General features: G+C 41.5%; 2 protein-coding genes, 2 long non-coding RNA genes and 1 pseudogene across 4 annotated transcripts in view; 4 read left to right on the plus strand and 1 right to left on the minus strand.

The window, feature by feature from the left end:
* LOC132956441 (uncharacterized) overlaps window positions 1–12,715 on the plus strand; it is a 35,293-nt gene extending 22,578 nt beyond the window's left edge. The window contains exon 2 of the long non-coding RNA XR_009666029.1: window positions 11,105–12,715. This is a non-coding gene — a long non-coding RNA (uncharacterized LOC132956441). The remainder of the gene's footprint in view (window positions 1–11,104) is intronic.
* Window positions 602–3,918, plus strand: LOC132956570 (NXPE family member 3-like). Its single transcript, XM_061030091.1, has 5 exons — window positions 602–1,066; window positions 1,924–2,219; window positions 2,484–2,554; window positions 2,808–3,014; window positions 3,096–3,918. Exons 1-5 carry the CDS (start codon window positions 680–682, stop codon window positions 3,647–3,649), a joined length of 1,515 nt encoding a protein of 504 aa, XP_060886074.1. The 5' UTR covers window positions 602–679; the 3' UTR covers window positions 3,650–3,918.
* Window positions 7,086–8,055, plus strand: LOC132956658 (uncharacterized). Its single transcript, XR_009666059.1, has 2 exons — window positions 7,086–7,116; window positions 7,148–8,055. It is a non-coding gene; the product is annotated as an uncharacterized LOC132956658 (long non-coding RNA).
* A 673-nt stretch (window positions 12,716–13,388) lies between the features above and the next one.
* On the minus strand, window positions 13,389–15,360 carry LOC132956433 (NXPE family member 3-like). The gene is made up of 2 exons (XM_061029898.1): window positions 15,092–15,360; window positions 13,389–15,008 (listed from the first exon to the last, which is right to left on the minus strand). Exons 1-2 carry the CDS (start codon window positions 15,147–15,149, stop codon window positions 14,464–14,466), a joined length of 603 nt encoding a protein of 200 aa, XP_060885881.1. The 5' UTR covers window positions 15,150–15,360; the 3' UTR covers window positions 13,389–14,463.
* On the plus strand, window positions 15,240–16,992 carry LOC132956780 (uncharacterized; annotated as a pseudogene).
* The last annotated feature ends 982 nt before the right edge of the window (window positions 16,993–17,974 follow it).

A 17,974-nucleotide genomic window follows, 5' to 3' on the forward strand; every position in this document is an offset into this window, starting at 1 on the left:
GGGACGTCTATGAAAGCTAAGGCCTGTAGGGGAGTAACAAAAACTTTTTTCAATGCTGAGCCAGAGTGTGTCTGACGGCCAAATTCCACCAGCTTCCACTGTCTCAGCTCGGCCAGTTACACAAGGCTTCTATTTTTACCAGATGCCGGAGCACGGTGCATCAATTTACCACAGGAAAGTCTGGGAGGGGAAGTCATTTTCCATTTAAAAATAAATTGTACTTAAATTTGATGGTGAAGACATGTTTAAAACAGTTGGGACAGTGGCAACAAAATAGTATAAAAGTTGTAAAATGCTTTAAATAACAGCTGATGGAACATCTTACAGTTAATAAGGTTAACAGGAAACAGGCGAGTAACATTTCTAGGTATAAAAAGAGCATCGCAGAGTGGCTTGTCTTTGTGAAGTCAAGATGCGGTGGATGTTTTCTTGTCCACTGACATCCACATATTAAATCCTTTCAATCCTGTAACTTTTTTTTTCTTGTGTAGAGATCATGGCAGTATATTTGAAAGATCTTCCATCCTCTTTTAGTTTAATTTAGTCCATTTGTTTGATACATCGTTGTAACCATCCTTCTTTTTCGACCCCTTGCCAGATTCATTTTGAAAAAAACTCTATCATCTTCCTGAAGAAAGTGACCTCCGCTCCTTCCACTGGTCCTGTGTTGGCTCCTTACATGCCTGACAACTTCTGCACCATCAAGCCACTGTCTTCTGCAGATGCTGAGGAGGAACGTCTCATATTGGACTCCATTGCTTGGCCTGAAACTCCTCCTCTGCCAGCTCATTTTTCATTGAATCAGACAAGTAATGCCGCCCACAGCACCTTCATCATTCTCCCAGGGGGGGTTGGAGGCGAGCGGCATGTAGGAGACCAGCTGGAAGTTATTATACAAATGTACAACTTCCAAGGTAACCCCAAGAAGTCTGGAGGAGATGCAATTGTTGCCCGGTTGCACAACAGGGCACTTGAAGCAGGTGTGGCTGGACGAGTGGTGGATCTCCTTAATGGCTCCTACTCTGCTGTATTCTCTTTACTCTGGGAAGGAAGTGCACAGGTTGAGGTAAAGTTCAAGGCTATATCCTTAAATATTAATGTACGATAAGTAATGCCAAAAGAATTACCTATTGCAATGGTATTGTCCTGTAGGTAGTTATATAAGGAAAGAAAACTCACTGTGCTCGACCAACTAGTTGCCGACTACGCACCAAGACTCTTAAAAACGTGCTGTGGAAGCAGGGAAAGTGATACAGACCTGTCTTCGGAGGAAGGCCAGCACTTGAGAGATGAAGAGCAATGGGAGACTACAGTCTTTGATTCCCTGCTGTTATCCCCCAGATCTACTCCAATGAGGGAATTGAGTCTGACTTCCCCCTACACTTCACACCTGGGCCACAGGCCTCAGTCTGTCCAACACACGGCTGGTCACAACACTCATAACACTTTATGTTTACACTTTTTAATGGTCTGATGCTCTACAGAACACTTCAGCTACTCTAAAATTGTCTATGGGCCAGAGATTGTGTCAGAATTGTTGGGTTAGATAGTTGCAAAACTAAGGGTCCGGATATTATGTTACGAGCCAATTTACAGAGTACTTGTTGCAGTGGCCTGGGATTAGAATCCACTCTTGGCCTTTTGCTGAATGTCACCCCCCACTTTCTACTCCCAACATTTTTTGTTTGTCTTCAGCTGATATAACAGAGAGAAGAAAACAAGTTCTACTGGCCAGCTAGTGGAGAGTTTACCATATCAACCAATCTCTTATGTTTAAGAGAGATTGTTAAATTAAATAAATTAGCAACTTCAGTGCACTGAAGCAAAAAAAAAATAGTTATGAACTATCTATTTATACAGGTACTGTACATGAGGTATTTCTTGTATGCTATAAATTTAATCTCTTGTTCTTTGTTTTATCAGGTGACCCTTGTCCACTCAAGTGAGGCTGTCACAGTTCTACGTAGGCTAAACAGAGATCATCCTGATAGGGTTCGCTTCCAAAGCGTCTTCCGCTCAGGCTCAATCTCTGAATCTACCATCTGTAATGTTTGCCTACGCCAAACCAGCCAGCCACAGTGCAACTACACTGACCTCCATACTGGTGACCCGTGGTTCTGCTACAAGCCAAAGAAACTGAGCTGTGATGCCAGGTTTAACCACATGAAAACAGGATATAATAGTCTACTCAAGACCGAAGAGTTGAACCTCTTTCAAAGGTGATGAGCTTAAAAAGCTACTTTTTTCACTTGATGAATACATACAAATATTAGAGCTTACTATGTATCTCCTGGTTTAAATATGTCTAGTTAATAACAACGGACATTTATGAGTAAGTCTAAAGGTATTTATATATCTTTAAAGCCCAAATATGGAGGCAGAGTAACTTTGCAATTAAATCTTTACCTTTTGGTAAATCATGTTTTGACAGTGATTATATTAGTGTGTGTAAAGTACAATATATAATGTGAAGTTTTATACAGGAATGTCAACCTGAAAGTCTTCATTCCGGCTTCAGGACCTGCCAGTGTCATTGTGTTGCCACGAAGGAAAGGTAAGCATGATCTTTCCTACTCTCACCAATAAAAATCAAAACTGAATGAGCTTGAGACCTTGACAGTTAAAATGACTTGTGAAAAAGTACATACAACCTATCTCTCTTATACTAAGGCATTGGCAGAATGAAGTTGTTTTGGTAATTGCTAGGTAGTAAGGATATCCCATATGGGGGGGGGGGGGGGAGGGTCTGTTGATGATAAGTGATACCTGAAATAACCCAATCCTTTTTTTTTTTCAATTATTCTCAGGGCAACCTGCGGTCAATCAAGACAGTGGGAAGTCTGGACTCTCTGGGTATTACTACCAGGGTGTGTGGCGATCACTAGGTGGCTTTAACGTTCACCAATTCAACAACGACTCTGCAATCAGCCAGTGTTTGAAAGGCAAGGTGGTCTACATGTATGGAGACTCAACCATCAGGCAGTGGTTTGAGTATCTCAACGCTTCGCTTCCAGGTATCTGTTCCACAGTTATTGTAGGCAAAATTTGGTTTATTAATATTGCAGCTTAATCTGTTCCTTCTGTCACACTTGCAGAGGCTAAGGCAGTAAACCTGAACAGTCCGAAGCCAGCAGGACCTTACATGATATGGGAAAATACAAACAAAATCATGGTAACATACCGCATTCATGGTCTTCCTCTTCGGATTTCAATAATACCAACCAGTAAGGAGTGTTACGTTTCCAAAGAACTTGATACGCTGGTTGGTGGTACCAACACAGTTGTAGTTTTAGGAATCTGGGCCCATTTCAGCACTTTTCCAATTGAACTTTACATCAGACGGCTTCAGAGCATCCGCAGGGCAGTGGTCCGTCTGTTGAATAGGGCTCCTGGCACACTGGTGGTCATCAGAACTGGGACCCTCCAAGCTATGCACGTTGGTAATGTGATAAGCAACGGTGACTGGTTCTCGTTTCAGGTGGACAAGGTGCTCAGAGCCATGTTCAAAGGACTTAATGTCCAACTAGTGGATGCATGGGATATGGTTCTTGCTCACCACTTACCACACAACATTCATCCAAAACGTCCCATCATTAAGAATATGGTTGATGTTCTATTGTCCTACATATGCCCACAAAAGAAGAGATAGCTGTTCATTTAATGAAGGAATTTTATCAATTCAGGAAAAATGCAGCTCTTGTTGGTAAAACTGAAACTGAAGCAGTTTTTCTGCTTCTTGTGTGTTTCTATCAAATGATTTCTTTTTCCTAAAGCAGACTATACAGACAAAGCAAGTACTACTTTGATCCATCTTTTTAACAGAGAATTGTGAGTAAAAAAAACGAGAGCAAACCGGATTGCAATCAGTTTGAAGTCAAATAGCTCTAATAAAAACAGGCGTGTGAAGATTCACATTAACCCACACTGCTCATTGAGCTAGGTACTTAGTTTGATGAAAACATTCCTGGAGTTGTAGGAAAATACTAGGGATAATTTAGATATTTGTTTAGTGGCCAATGTCAGATGTATTAAATGGAAATTTAAATACATCTGAGCTCAAGTCTAAATTTACCATACCACAATAAGCTAAATTTACCATTTAGTCCATTTACTCTAGAATTGTATGAGAAGTTACTATCTACCCATTAACTAATGGCTAACTAGTAGTTAGCTATGCAACAATTTGTGTAGTTACATTATCTGTTAAATTATAATTAGCTACTCTAGAACATGTAATGAAGAAGTACTCACTATCTACCCATTACTAAATACCCATGACATGAATTTGTTCAGCCAATTTACATGAAAAATAAAAATAAAAAATAAAAAAATCCATTATGCCATCCAACCTTTGGCTGCTCAATTGAAAAAGAAAAAAGTCAGGAGAATACCTTAGCTTGTGAGGGAGCATCTCCTATTCACCTTAACAATCATGTAACTATCTTATTAACCATTAAGTTGACAATTTATTTTTTTTATTTGATGTGTTAATCAGCTAAAGTATGGATCCACTGTAGTTAAATTATTCATGAGCTTAATTTATTATGAGTAAATGTGTTGTTGCTTTGATTATTAATCATGTCCTCTCTGAGGTAAAATTTCTGTTGACAGAGAAGCATAGCATGTTTCTTTGATGTCTGATGATATAGTTAGGTCATTTTTATGATTTAATTCAGTAAATATCCTACATATGGGACCTTTAAACTTGATCCTATCCTGAATGGTTGGATAATGGACTTTTTACCAATAGGTGGCAGTGCGTGACAGTAAATGGTGTTCTTTCTGTCCTGATCTTTTTTTTATATGCTGCAGCTGGATTGCTCCTATAGAGTTTTGTTGTATACATTTACAATGACAATAAAGATCAATCGATCTATCAAAAACAGACACATTGGGAAATGTGTTGATGATACTTTGATTGTCAGCCTTCTTGATGGGGGGGAGCAGGGTTATGAGGCAGTTGTGGATGACTTTGTGGCTTGGCATGATCAATATTTTCTTCATTTCAATGTGTCATAAATAAAACACATGGTTATTGTTTCAAGCAAATTTTCACTTTAAATGAGTAGAGCAATTTGTCCATGGAGTAAGTGTTTTTTCTTATTACAAGCAAAAAAAACTAACTCCATGGAGATTCTTATTTCAAGTGAAAATTTGCTTGAAACAAGTAAAACATGTGGAAATCAAGTGTCATGATTCACATCATGGCAGCCCTTCCTTCCCCTTTTGTCGTGTTGTTTGTCATTCCCTGTCTGTTTAATCCTCATGTGTCTCTCCCCTGTCTGTGTCAGTTTGGTGGGCGGGGCTCATGTGCTCAGGCGGCGCCAGGTGCAGCTAGTTGGTCATCAGGATCTCGACTACAAAGACTTCCTACTGCTTCACCTCGGCGCCAGATTGTTTCACCTGCTCGCGTGGTATTGTACTCTCTTGGCTTCTCTGGATTCTAGTGCTCATTGTGATGGTGGTGAAACGTGTTCTACTTAAGTCAAATATTCCTTTAACTGTGGTTAGAAAAATGTATATATAGCACTTTAAATTTGACACTGACAACATAGAACCGTACTGGCAATATAAACTCTTCCAGGTTTGAAGATCTGTATAGCATTACAAACACTGTAATTTATGAACTATGTTTAGGTTTAATTTTAACAACAATGGAAAAACATCAACCACAAACAGTTGGCCAGTTTTTACATACAACTTTTCCAAGAATACAGTGTCACATTTCTATTTTTTGTAAATAAATTGTCTTTATTGAAATATTAACTCAAGTGTGACTTTTTTTCCACAGTGCCTTCAGCTGTCATATTTGAATTTTAAAGAGATCATACATTTAAAAGAAAAATTCTACCTTCTACTACAACGATGCATCTGCCCTCCACATGTAGAACTTGTGGATTATATAAAAGATGACGCTGCTAAACTTGTGTGTGTGTGTGTGTGTGCAGTTTTCATTTGCTGTCTAAGCCAACAAAGCCGTTTTAGGCCAAATCCATTACCCACACTCCACTCTTCAACACAGAGATGAATTCTGTTCTAAAATCTGCATAGTCTTTGTAGTTAGATGCCAGTTCCTAAGAACAACTGCAGGTGTGAGCCAAAGGCGCCCTTGCGAACTGTGGCTGTTCTGCTGTGAATGTGACTTTAATGGTCTTAGATAAGAACAAGTCAGACCCTGTGCAGTACCTGAGGAATAGGCCAAGCTCCTTCTGATCTCTTTCTCTTACAAATCTCAAGAGATGATTTGAGGTAGTTTGTTCTTCCAGTGACATAGATCCTGGTAACTTGATGGTTTTGGTAATGTTTCTTGCCTTGGGTTTGAGATCATCCAGAATGTTCTTCAGTCATTCCCAACTCATGGATTGTCCAGTAGACCTGAGAATTGGCTTCCAACACGTTATGATAAATGCTGGTTCTTGTACCATCTCTTTGTGGGCTATTTCCTCCACCAGACTTGGCAGATTTTCTTCAGTTGGGAGTACACAGCAGTTGTGACTGCTGAGTATGCTGAGGAGTTCATCCATATCTGCCCCTTTGAAGTTGCTAATTGCCTCAGTTAGCACATTCTTCTCAGTTGCGCTGATATAGTTGAAGAAAGCCTCTAGTAGATTGTCTGAACAGGAGAGAGATAGAGCCTCTGTAAGGAATGGAGGGGCAAGTTGGACTGGAAAGAACTGAAATTTCTGCCATCCAAAGGCCATGATGCAAGCAACAGCAGTCCACTCTTTCTCTTGGAATTTGTGGTGCAAAATTGGGATCTTGTAGTTCAGGAATCTCCACAATATAAAAAAAAAAACGTTCAGCATAAAACGCCATTTTCTTTGTTGTCATACTCTTATGGGCGGCAGTAGCTCAGACTGTAGGGATTTGGGTTGGGAATCGGAGGGTCACCGGTTCAGGTCCCGGCACGGACCAAGTCCAGAAATTGGTCTGGTAGCTGGAGAGGTGCCAGACCACTTCCTGAGCACTGCCAAGGTGCCCTTGAGCAAGGCACCTCTCTCTCTTGCTCTGAAGCTGATGTGATTCTGCTCTATTTTGCTGTCTTAACTATGCGCAGGAGTCAAGAAGGATTTTTTTTGCTATGACCTACAGTATATTTTAACATCTACCATAATGGTGGTACTTGGAGAACCAAATCTTTTCGGAGGTGGTACGCAGTCTAAAAAGTTTGAGAACCACTGTTGTAGTTGGTTCCACAGGTCTTTGATGCATAAAACATATCCCAGAAATCAGTGAGGTAGTCTCTGGTGACCCCACTCCCAACTCCAGCCTCAGCCTCGCCACATTCAAGCACACGCCTGATTGAAATATTAGCATCCAGTATGCAGTTGTCTGTAAATGCTTAAATCATGTCCACAAGACAGTGTGCGTTGCGGCTCACAATGACTTGCTTCTCCACTATATTCTCTGGATTTTCAAAGAAATCAATGGCAATCGTGCTGGTGGAACTTGAAGCCTGCTCAGAATCCACAATGTGAATAATATCTTCTTCCATCTCAGCTGCCACAACTTCTTCTATTTAATTTTCAAAGACTGTGTTTGCGCCGCTTTCTTGTTGGCTGTTAACTAGCCAGGAATCTAGACTTACTGTGGTCTTGACGTGTAGAGGTGAGTATATCAGAGTGTCAGCAAGACCATCGACAAGTTCACAAGGCATGTTGGTGTCATATCCAAGTACAATAACTTCATCATCACTGGAGAGATCTATAAGAGGCTGGCCTGATGTTTGAGAAGAAGGAGTAGCTTGGAATGTTGAGGTAGTATTGGGACTGCTCCAAGAGAAAGGCCTACTCCTGTACCGAGGTCTTTTGACAGGAGTGGGGGAGAGCAGTGATGGGCTGGATGAGGATGGAGATGCATGTGTAGCTGGCCCAAGTGTGTTGGATGTGTCAGGTGAAAATGGCATGTCTGTTGTTGCATCACTAAGCTCAGAATCACTACAATCTTTTGGCTTTGTACAGAGGTATAGTCTGTGGATCTTGTAATTAGTTTGCTCTAACAAACTTCAAACTGTGACACTACCCTCAAGGGGCTCCTCAGAACCAATGACATAAAGTATGCACTCAAAGTCCTCTAATTTGCCTTTCGTCGATGTACCGTTGGGGAAAGTCAATGTACCGTTGGGGGAAAAAAGTGTTTTCCCTTTTTCAAGTATGGTGGATACAGTATCATCTTTGCTTACAACTATCTCTCTTGTCCACCCCCAGTAGGCCTTCTTACTTGTTTGTACATAATCTTGGTAGTTCAACCAGCCAAGTTCTATTTTCATTGTCTTCTATTCAGCATTCTTATTTCCACAAAGTGTAGGCTTAGAGTTAAAGCTTCTGGTTGCTGTGGCTGAGGTGGTGGATGGAAGTTTCATCTTCTCTCTGAGTCTATTTATTAAAGAGTTTTTCCTTTGCTCTGTATTGTTTGGCCTCAGCCATGTGTGCTGGACAAAGGACTCAGGCCTGTATCGCAGTTCTCAAACCTGACTAGAGTTATTTTGGAGGGAACTAAACAAAGGAGTCTTAGTCCAGCACCCCCCAACAGCAACTAACAAATAGGTGTGAAAATGGGGGGTGGGGGTGTCTGAATTCTCTATCCTCATTGGAGGAGAACTGAGGTAAACCCCCAGCAGTTCCAGTCTTTAAAAGCAATTGTCAGGCATTGCTTCTTTCTCTTCAAGTGTGGTCTGCCAACAGACACAAGAGGATACCCTTTTTGCACATGATGGACTCCAACATTTGAGGAGGCAATCTTGCTGTTCTTGACTTACATAGGTTAAACTTCAGAGCTGAGGTTGCTCAGTCTTGGTAGCTCTTCACATGCTGAATTCAAGCATCAGAGGATTCAGCTGACTACTTCCACGGCATATCTTTAGGAGTTTTGGGCGCATTTCTGGAACCTAGGACAAAACGAAAATGTTAATGTATTTTAGTCAACATGTATTTCGGTATGATTGTGATGAAGCAAAGCAAATTACAGGGGGAAAAATACAAACCTTGCCTGGTTCCTGGCCTATTATCAGGCTGTACATACTCATGGACAGCTTGATAATGCCTTAGCATTGATGAGGTGTTGTTGCTATAGGCAAGCTCCTTAAAGCACTCCAACTCTCAACCACAAACTCTCACTAAACAACCAACCAACTAACACAAACTCACAAGGAGACATGACAAGTGGGTTTCGCTTCCTTTTATCCACAACCCGAAACACAAACAAATCAATGACGTAGTTCTACTCGAAGTGAGGCCTCGTTTGTCATTGATGACGCGCTTCTCTGAAAATGACACGAGCCTCGATATGGGGCCTCGGCTAGAAAAGCCCCTCCTACTTGACACGCTTCAAAGCCTCGGTGTCAAACGTAACATCACTAGCTTTCCAGCCAATTGTATCACAAATAGATTAATTACTCGAGGCCTCATTTAACACAGTGTACACTAGTGATGGCTGATCGAGGCTTTGTTGAAGCTTCGAGACTTGATTGGTTCATTACTCGAGGCTTCAATGACACAGTGCTCGAGGAAGACATCTAGTGGTCAATAAAATTAATTGCAATCAAGACATTTTACTTATTGGTCCATAGATTGTTTGGAATTTGATTTGCCATGCACATTCCTGTTCGATTGGTTTAAAGCTGACAAAATAAAATAGGGTCACCCTTGTGAAAGAGGTCTTGATCTCAATGGGTTATTACCTGGTTAAATAAAGGTTAAATAAAAAATTAATCATCACCAGAAATGTCATTAGTCATTCCTTATTCATAATATAATAAAAAATAAATAGACTGCTGCTGGTGCTGGAGGACGAGGTTGAGGTGGTGCTTGAGAAGTGGATGGCTGCTGCTGCTGCTGCTGGGCATTGTTTCTACTGATGATTTATGTACATTCTGAAATGAGACGCTCTTTGACACCAGCAGCCACTCTCTGACTGGTGAATCCAAAGGTTTTGAAGTGTGGATCCACCAGGTGTAGCGACTGCCAGTGAACTCTCTTTTTCTTTATCTTGTAATCTGTCCACCAAGCACCTGATCAGGTTGTATGCCAGATATTGTCCCATGGGGGTGATGGTCTGTGAATATAGTTGCTCTGTTGTATGATTCAACACACGGTAGAGGGGGATGACCTTTGATTCCGAAACTATCTTCTCCTCCGACAGCTGAACAGTTGCCACCTGGAATGCAGCCAGCAGCTGAAATGACAGGAAAATACATATTGTCTGAATGCATAAACTATGTGGTGAACTTGACGTAATTTTTTCTCTGGTTTTCTATTACATACCGTGATGCATTCCCCTGTGTTTTCATGTTGCTGGTTGGTCAGAGGAGTCAGGTCTGTGTTTAGCCCATAAGCACATTATACTGATAGGAAAATTATGGGGAACATAGAATAGACGAAATGGACCCCATATAAGACATTTCTGAAATTTTTTTTTAAATACCACCCACTAGTGTTGGAGATCTGAAAAGTGACATATACGTCACATTGGGCATTTACGGTAAAAAATTGCACAAGTGGATGGAGATCACTGCTTGTCTTCCTCCCTATTTCACTGTTCTGAATGTAACTTCTCAGTTGTAAATATCGGAAGAAGTGGGAGTGTGGTAAATCATAATATGTCCTTAGAGATTCAAATGGTATAATTCCGTTTTCATCTAAACATTGTCCAAATATGGTCAGTCCCTTTTGTGCCCCAAGTCTTTAAGGTGTTTCTTATTAATGCATTGTTGATTACTTGTGTCCTACTTTTAGTCTTTGTACAGAAGGGTATTGTTTTTATTGAAACATGGCACATGTGTTTTTCTATAGATCTCCACCTTGCTTCAGAGTTATCATTTAGCCAGGTGCTTATTGATTGTATTTGAGCTGCATAGAAATAGTGCTTTAGGTTAGGGACAGCGAGTCCCCCTTTTTCTTTAGACATTTTCAACTTCTGCATTTTAACTCTTGGTTTTTTCTCATCGCACGTTAACTCAGGTGCCTTTTGACCCAAGTTACGCGCTTAGCTTTTCCCTTTTGAAGTATTGACCACACATCTTTCAGAACCTTATTTTTGTTATTCTCAAACTGACTAGAATTGACCATTTAAGTCAGTGACAGTTAACGACCGTTCATCTTTAAAGGACGTTGTTTGGACCTGCTTTGAGCAGCTGAAAGACGGACCCAACGGACGACGACCGGACCGCTGTGCCATCCATCACCCCACTTCACTCATCAACTCCGACCACATTAGCTACGGCTGTCACCGTGGACCGCCGGCATCCTCGATCCGCAAGAACTTGACGAGTGGTACCATTCGGCGGAGTTTTACCGAACGTGACTCAGAGTAAGGAGCGTTCTGATTAAGCATTGGGTGTGTGGAAGCAAAGCTTGTCGTATCCGAATCAAAGCCTCTAAATCAACTTTTATAACAAATTAATTAAGCCCCCTTTTTTATAAATCCTTACCTAGTTAAATCACTCAAACGATACCGCGTTTTACCCCGGTACTCTAACATAAGAAAATCACCATATCAAACTAAGAAACCAAGAATTAACATTCTCTTATTTACGTTGTCACGTCAGTATCACTGTCGTAATTATATTCTTTGCATATTTACTTTATTCACATATCTTGTTCACCATTTTCTATATTAAAGAGCCCATATTATACCCTCTTTGGGGTTCGTATATTTAATCTATGTATCTACTTTTGTACGTTCACAATAGCTAAAGTCCGAAAAAAGTGTCTGTTTTCATGTACTGCTCCTCCTTGCTCCCTCTGCGCTCTGAGTCCGTCAGATGCACTCTGCTGAGCCCCCACTGTTAGACCTCACGTGGGCCAAGTCTGCTCTGATTGGTCTGCCGATCCGCTCTGTCATTATTGGTCAGTTGCTCAGCACACGTCTCGGAAATTTCAACATGAGCTGCTGGGCTTGCCACAACGAGCCAATGGACTTGGACCAGTGATCTCACACTGACAATGACGTTGGACTGACAAATTTTTATCGAGGGGGGCTAGAACCGAGCGTTACATGCGGCTAATACTACAGCTAACAGGAGGAGGTAGGAGAAGCCGCGTTTCTGCGGACTTTGAATTTTTGCACATAGATGTGCCTAAACATGCACAGGACACTTGGAAAACACACTAAAGGGCATATAAAACCAGAAAAAGCATAATATGGGACCTTTAAACTTTACACATAAAAATTCAGTAATTTGTCTGTGTATTTTTCTGGTTTTAAACTGCTTGAGAACTTACTCTGATGATATGAGACAGATTCATTTATTAATTCATTACTATAATTAAGGTTAATAGTCTCTTGCTTATTCTTAAAGCTGGTGCCCCGTATTATAATTGTATATGCTACAAGTGCCTCAGCATGGACGAGGTGTTGTTGCTGTATGACAGCCTCGAATCAAACAGCATACACTGGACCTGTGAAACAATCAGTTAGCAAAGTCAATCATAATTTGAATGCATTCATATGTAATTGTCCACCCCATTGAAATTTGGCATTGGCTACTACAGGCATGTACATCAAGGACATTTGTGTAATTATGTTTTCTATAGCGACATCATTGTACTTGAGGGCTTGCCCTTAAGGGGGTTTCCAGTGTAAATAGGCTACAGGTGAAATCAAAATAACACTGGTAATTACCTTATTATCCGGGTCTATCTATCTACACTGATTCTCTACAAAATACGTAATCCGATACAACACTACTAACTCTTTAAGCAACCAACAACAACAACAGAGAAAAAACCAACCTACTCTCGAAAAAAATTCAAATGAACCACACTAAATAGGGATAGCCTACCCCGGAACATACTTGATCCCGCCAAGTGATTCAAATGACAAACCGAACCAATCAGGTGATTCGTATGACATTCGAAGCCCTCAACTGTTTCGAATGTCACTAGTCAAGTGACCAAACCACGCCTCGGCACAGTGGTTCGAAAAATTTGCTTTAAGAGCAGAGGACAGTCACTTGCTGTATGCTAGTGATGGGAAAAGCAGTTCTTTTCAGTGTACTGAATCAGTAGAATCAGTTCAGTAAAGTGATTCGTTCAAAAGATTCGTTCACTGAATCGTTCAGTACTTCTCCGCAGCTCTGTCTGTGAATCAGAATTTAATAAACTGAAACACGGCCGAACGTTTAGTTCTGCTCGCGATCGTACTGAGAACAGCCAGTGGTGAATAATAAACCAATGAGCTGAGAATTTAGTTGGATAAAGTTACAGTTTGCAAACTGAAAGCTGCTAAAACAATCACATTTATTTTCCCCGACCGTTCTGTTCAGTACGTTCAGTACACGTTCAGTTCGTTCACTGAACGAGAGCTCTGCTCTTCCTCTCAGTCAGTCAGTGATTCATGTCGGAGCTCTCGTTTAGTTCGTTCAGTGATTCACGTCGGATTCCGTTGGGAATCGGAGGGGTTGCCAGTTCAAGTCCCCGGACCAAGTCCGGAAATTGGTCTGGTAGCTGGAGAGGCATCAGTCCACTTCCTGAGCACCGCCGAGGTGCCCTTGAGCAAGGCACCGAACCCGAAACTGCTCTGGAGCGATCGCTGTGGGCAGCCCACTCACTCTGAGACCTCATTATTAATGCATGTCCAGAGGATCCTGTTTGTGCATGTGTGTGTATTTCGGCCTATGTTTGTGTAGCATGTTAATTAGACCATCTAGGTCTTTTATGCATTTAGACAGAGATCATTCTTTATTAATAAAACACGTTTTTTTTGTTTGAAAAATCTGTAAACAATTGGTTCTGTTTCATTTTTCATGAGGTAATTTCTAAGGTACTGACTTTTCAACTACTTTTAATTCCCTCTAAATTAATACACAATGTGATTAACAATAAGTTCATATTCAAACCATTATTACTCTTCATAGGCATTTTAAATGATGCTCCCCATTTCCCTATTATGGTAATCTCTTCTCATTGTACTTAGGGATTGCAGGCAGTTTGAGCATGGATGGACCAGCATGCAATATTTCTATTTCTCAAAAAAAGAGGGTGTATTCAGGCTGTGCACGAAAGTTCAACACAACAAACATGTTTTTTTATATGACCAAAATGATCATTTTAATCATGATTTATAAAAATAAAAATATAAAGTCCTTCAGAGGTCTGATAAAAACATACACATGATCAAACATAAGCAGTCCTAACTGTTTCATCATACTGTTATTAATGTTAATATTAGACTGATCAGTCTATTATCATACTTAACTGTTACTGCTAATAAAACACATACTTTCAAGCCCAACACTGTTTCAGCAGTTGGCTGTTAAACATGAATCTGCTTTTGCTCAAGGTTTCTGTTTGTAAAAAGGCAGTTTTTCCTTGCCACTGTAACTTTGCTAAATGTTGCGAAGTGCTGTGATGGATTACTATTGGGTCTTTGCAGATAACACAGAGTTTACCTGCTATACTGTAATATAATGTAAAAAAGAGTGAGTTCTTTAACCTGCTCATAACAAATGCATATCTATTAGCCCTATTTGGTGCATATGTAGGACAAGAGAATGTTAACCATATTCTTAACAATAGGATGGCCTGGGTGAATGTTGTGAGGCAGGTGGTGGGCCAGAGTCATCTCCCAAGCGTCCACTAGTCGAACATTAAGTCCTTTGAACACAGCTCTGAGCACCTTGTCCTCCTGTAGTGTGTACCAGTCACTGTAGTTTAACGATACAGAAGGTGTTAAACCTCTGAGGTTTGCAGTCCTGATGACCACCAGTGTGTCTGGAGCCCTGTTCAACAGACGAATCACCGCCCTGCGGATGCTCTGAAGCCGTCTGATGTAGAGCTCAATTGGGAAAGGGCTGAAGTGGGCCCAGATGCTAAAAACTATAACTGTGTTGGTGCCACCTACCAACCCATCAATTTCATTGGAAATGTAACGCAGCTCACTGGTTGGGACGTAGATAAAACTAAGAGGAGGACCATGGACACGGTATGTTACCAAGATGTTTTTTGCATTGTCCCATATCATGTAAGGTCCAGTTTTCTTGGGACTATTCCGGTTAATCTCCTTAGCATCTGAAAGTATGACAGAAGGAACAAGTTTAGCTGTGATATAAGTAATATTAAACTGTCACCTGAAATTAATGTGTATTAACTACCTGGAAGTGAAGCATCAAGGTACTCAAACCACTGCCTAAGGGTGGAGTCTCCATACATGTGGACCACCTTTCCTTTCAGACACTGACTGATGGCAGAGGAGTTGTTGAATTGGTGGACTTTGGTGCCACCAAGTGATCGCCACACACCATGGAAGTAATACCCAGAGAGTCCAGACTTCCCACTGCCTTGATTGACCTCAGGTTGCCCTGAGAAATATTGATCAAAATAACCTTTATGTTATTAAAGTCATTGTTTTATTGTCAACAGATCCCATAAAAAAAACCAAAACAAGGTCTCTCCTTGACCTTGCTTATTACACTTGAGACTTACGATGACATCATATATGACGCAATGTTGAAAAAAAGAGCGTTCTAAACAGCAATACAGAAAACGGCCACTTTCTCCTCTAATCTTTTGCCCTTTTGTGTTGTATAAAATATCAAATCAAACATTGACTTTTTCTACAACCTTTATCAGACAATATTAAGTGTTAATTTACAAAAAGATTTAACCTGCAATATGCTCTTTAAGGAAAAGTTACCGAATACCTTTTATAAGAAAATATTAATTATTAAAAGCAAAACTTTGCAGTTGTTAAATAGTTAACATTTTTAATAGTACAATAGAACTATCTCTTCACACTCCTGACACTTATCTGAGGAGATGGCTGGGGGTCCCAAGAAGCTTCTGTTCCATTGGCCTGTACAGCACAGGCAACAAGCTGCAGCTGCCAGTAACATCAGTAGTGGAGGAGTACAAGGCAATAAAAACCTGCCAGGCCATGATGCTGCGAGACAGCAAAGATGCAAGAGTTCGCCAGGCAGACATTGAGGTCAGAACAGGTCGCAAGTGGTCAGCCAGCAGAGCGCTGAGGGAGGCGGAGGATCGCCTTCACCATGCTGACATCATTGGGGCAGTAGCCCAGGGCAGGCTAGGCCTGGGTTGCTCCACTAGGGCAAACTGGAAAAAGACTAATCCAAAGGAACGCCGTGGCATGGTTCAAAGGGAGGTACGCAGGGCAGAGGAGGAAGGCAGACATGTCAAGGCGGTAGCCATGAACAAACAGGGCAGCTGGAGGAGGTGGGAGAGTGTGCGAGAAAGGGCACTGACTTGGAAGGACATCTGGAGCATGGAAGAACACCGGATCAAGTTTCTGTTGTGTTCCGTGTATGATGTCCTGCCGACTCCATCAAACCTCCACACATGGGGATTGTCCGAAACGAACGCTCTGTGGAAGGCCAGCTAACCTGGAGCATGTCCTCTCATCGTGTGGGTCAAGTCTGGCGGATGGCAAATTCAGGTGGCGACACGACCAGATCCTGACACAACTGGCTGCTGGTGTGGAACAGGCCAGAAAGAGGCCAAAACAACCTACTGATGGTCCTCGTTTCATCCACTTTCTCAGGTCAGGGGAAAGTGCAACAACAACAGCAGAGTTGAGGACTAAAGGAGTCCTGGGCACGGCAAGTGACTGGGAGATGCGGGCTGACCTTAAGCAGTAGCTCAAATTTCCAGAGGAGATAACCCTTACCAACCCCAGACCCGATATTGTCCTCTGGTCTAAAGGTACCAAGCAAGTGATCCTAATGGAACTTACAGTACCCTGGGAAGAGAGGATTGAGGAAGCACATGAGCGCAAGCTCAAGAAATATCAGACTCTCATCCTCGACAGCCAGCGTAATGGGTGGAAGGCATGGACCTGCCAGTGGAGGTCGGCTGCAGGGGCTTCGCAGGGCAGTCGCTCTGGAGAGCTCTGGGACTGCTTGGAATTGAAGGCCAGGCTAGGAAGCGGCTGATAGCCAACATCACCAAGCAGGCGGAGGCAACATCCCGGTGGATTTGGATAAAGCGGAATGAGCGCTGGCAGAGCAAACCTGGGGAGGGAAAACATCAGAGTTGAGTGGCGGACTGCGAGGGTAGTACCAGGACGCTGGTTCTACCGTCGAACCCCCCCCCCCCCCCCGAGATGTCATGGGCTTAAATCAACGAAACATCGAGGAAGGGGAGTGCCAATTTGAAAACCTGCATAAGCCACTCAACTCATTTCCAGTTTGGAGGGGGTGCCTTGAGGGAGGGAAAAGGAGAGAGTGATTCCACTGGCTCACAGATGGTGCAGGGGAGAGTACCTGTAAAGGTGAGCCGGTTGTGATAACCCCTATCGTATTTTGCATAAAATAAATCTTGTTTTGAGCATGAATGAAGTAAACGCTTGCAGCTCTATCTCAGTTTTGTAGATGGAATCTGGTTCATTTATTTATTTTTGCCTTATATGGGATATGCTTTCTACAAGGCACAGAGATAAACAGCTATTGTCACCTTTTATTTTTATTGTGTAGTATTTTTTATTTTCAAGGTCACATGGATATCTTTTAAAGGTGGAAGTAGAAAAGTTATGCTTTACCTTTCCTTGGAGGCAGCACAGTAACATTGGCTGGCCCTGAAGAGTGAATGAAGACTTTCAGGTTGATTTTGCTGGGTGGAAAAAGCTCCCATGATTAAGAATCTCTTAAACACACTACATTATGTAAATGTCAGAAGTCATTTACCAAATGGTAACACTTTAGTCATAATAAATCACTCCATATTTGGAATGAAAATATACACTTCATAGTTTTGTTGATGAGAGTCAACTTTAATTGTTCAGATTAAGTGTTTTGATAGGTATTATCTTACACTATAAACATCTTGAGATTTCCTCCACCTGTAGTTACAAACACAACATTTTCCACCAGGTGACACATACTACATACTTAAAGTCATTACATGTAAAACTAGATGCAGCTTTTCTACTGCTGTGCTCCCTCACCTTTGGAAAAGCTTCTCCTCTTTGTCCTTGAGTCTTACATTGAATCCAGCTCTCATGTGGTTAATCCTGTCATCAC

This window comes from Labrus mixtus, chromosome 22 (assembly GCF_963584025.1).
Source record: "Labrus mixtus chromosome 22, fLabMix1.1, whole genome shotgun sequence".
Classification (NCBI taxonomy): Eukaryota; Metazoa; Chordata; class Actinopteri; order Labriformes; family Labridae; genus Labrus; species Labrus mixtus.

Coding starts and splice junctions, on each gene's coding strand:
- LOC132956433 (XM_061029898.1), bottom strand. CDS start 15,149: ATGTATGGAGACTCCACCCTTAGGCAGTGGTTTGAGTACCTTGATGCT. Junction 15,009..15,091: donor CCTTGATGCTTCACTTCCAG/GTAGTTAATACA, acceptor TCATACTTTCAG/ATGCTAAGGAGATTAACCGG.
- LOC132956570 (XM_061030091.1), top strand. CDS start 680: ATGCCTGACAACTTCTGCACCATCAAGCCACTGTCTTCTGCAGATGCT. Junction 1,067..1,923: donor AAGGAAGTGCACAGGTTGAG/GTAAAGTTCAAG, acceptor TTGTTTTATCAG/GTGACCCTTGTCCACTCAAG. Junction 2,220..2,483: donor GAGTTGAACCTCTTTCAAAG/GTGATGAGCTTA, acceptor AGTTTTATACAG/GAATGTCAACCTGAAAGTCT.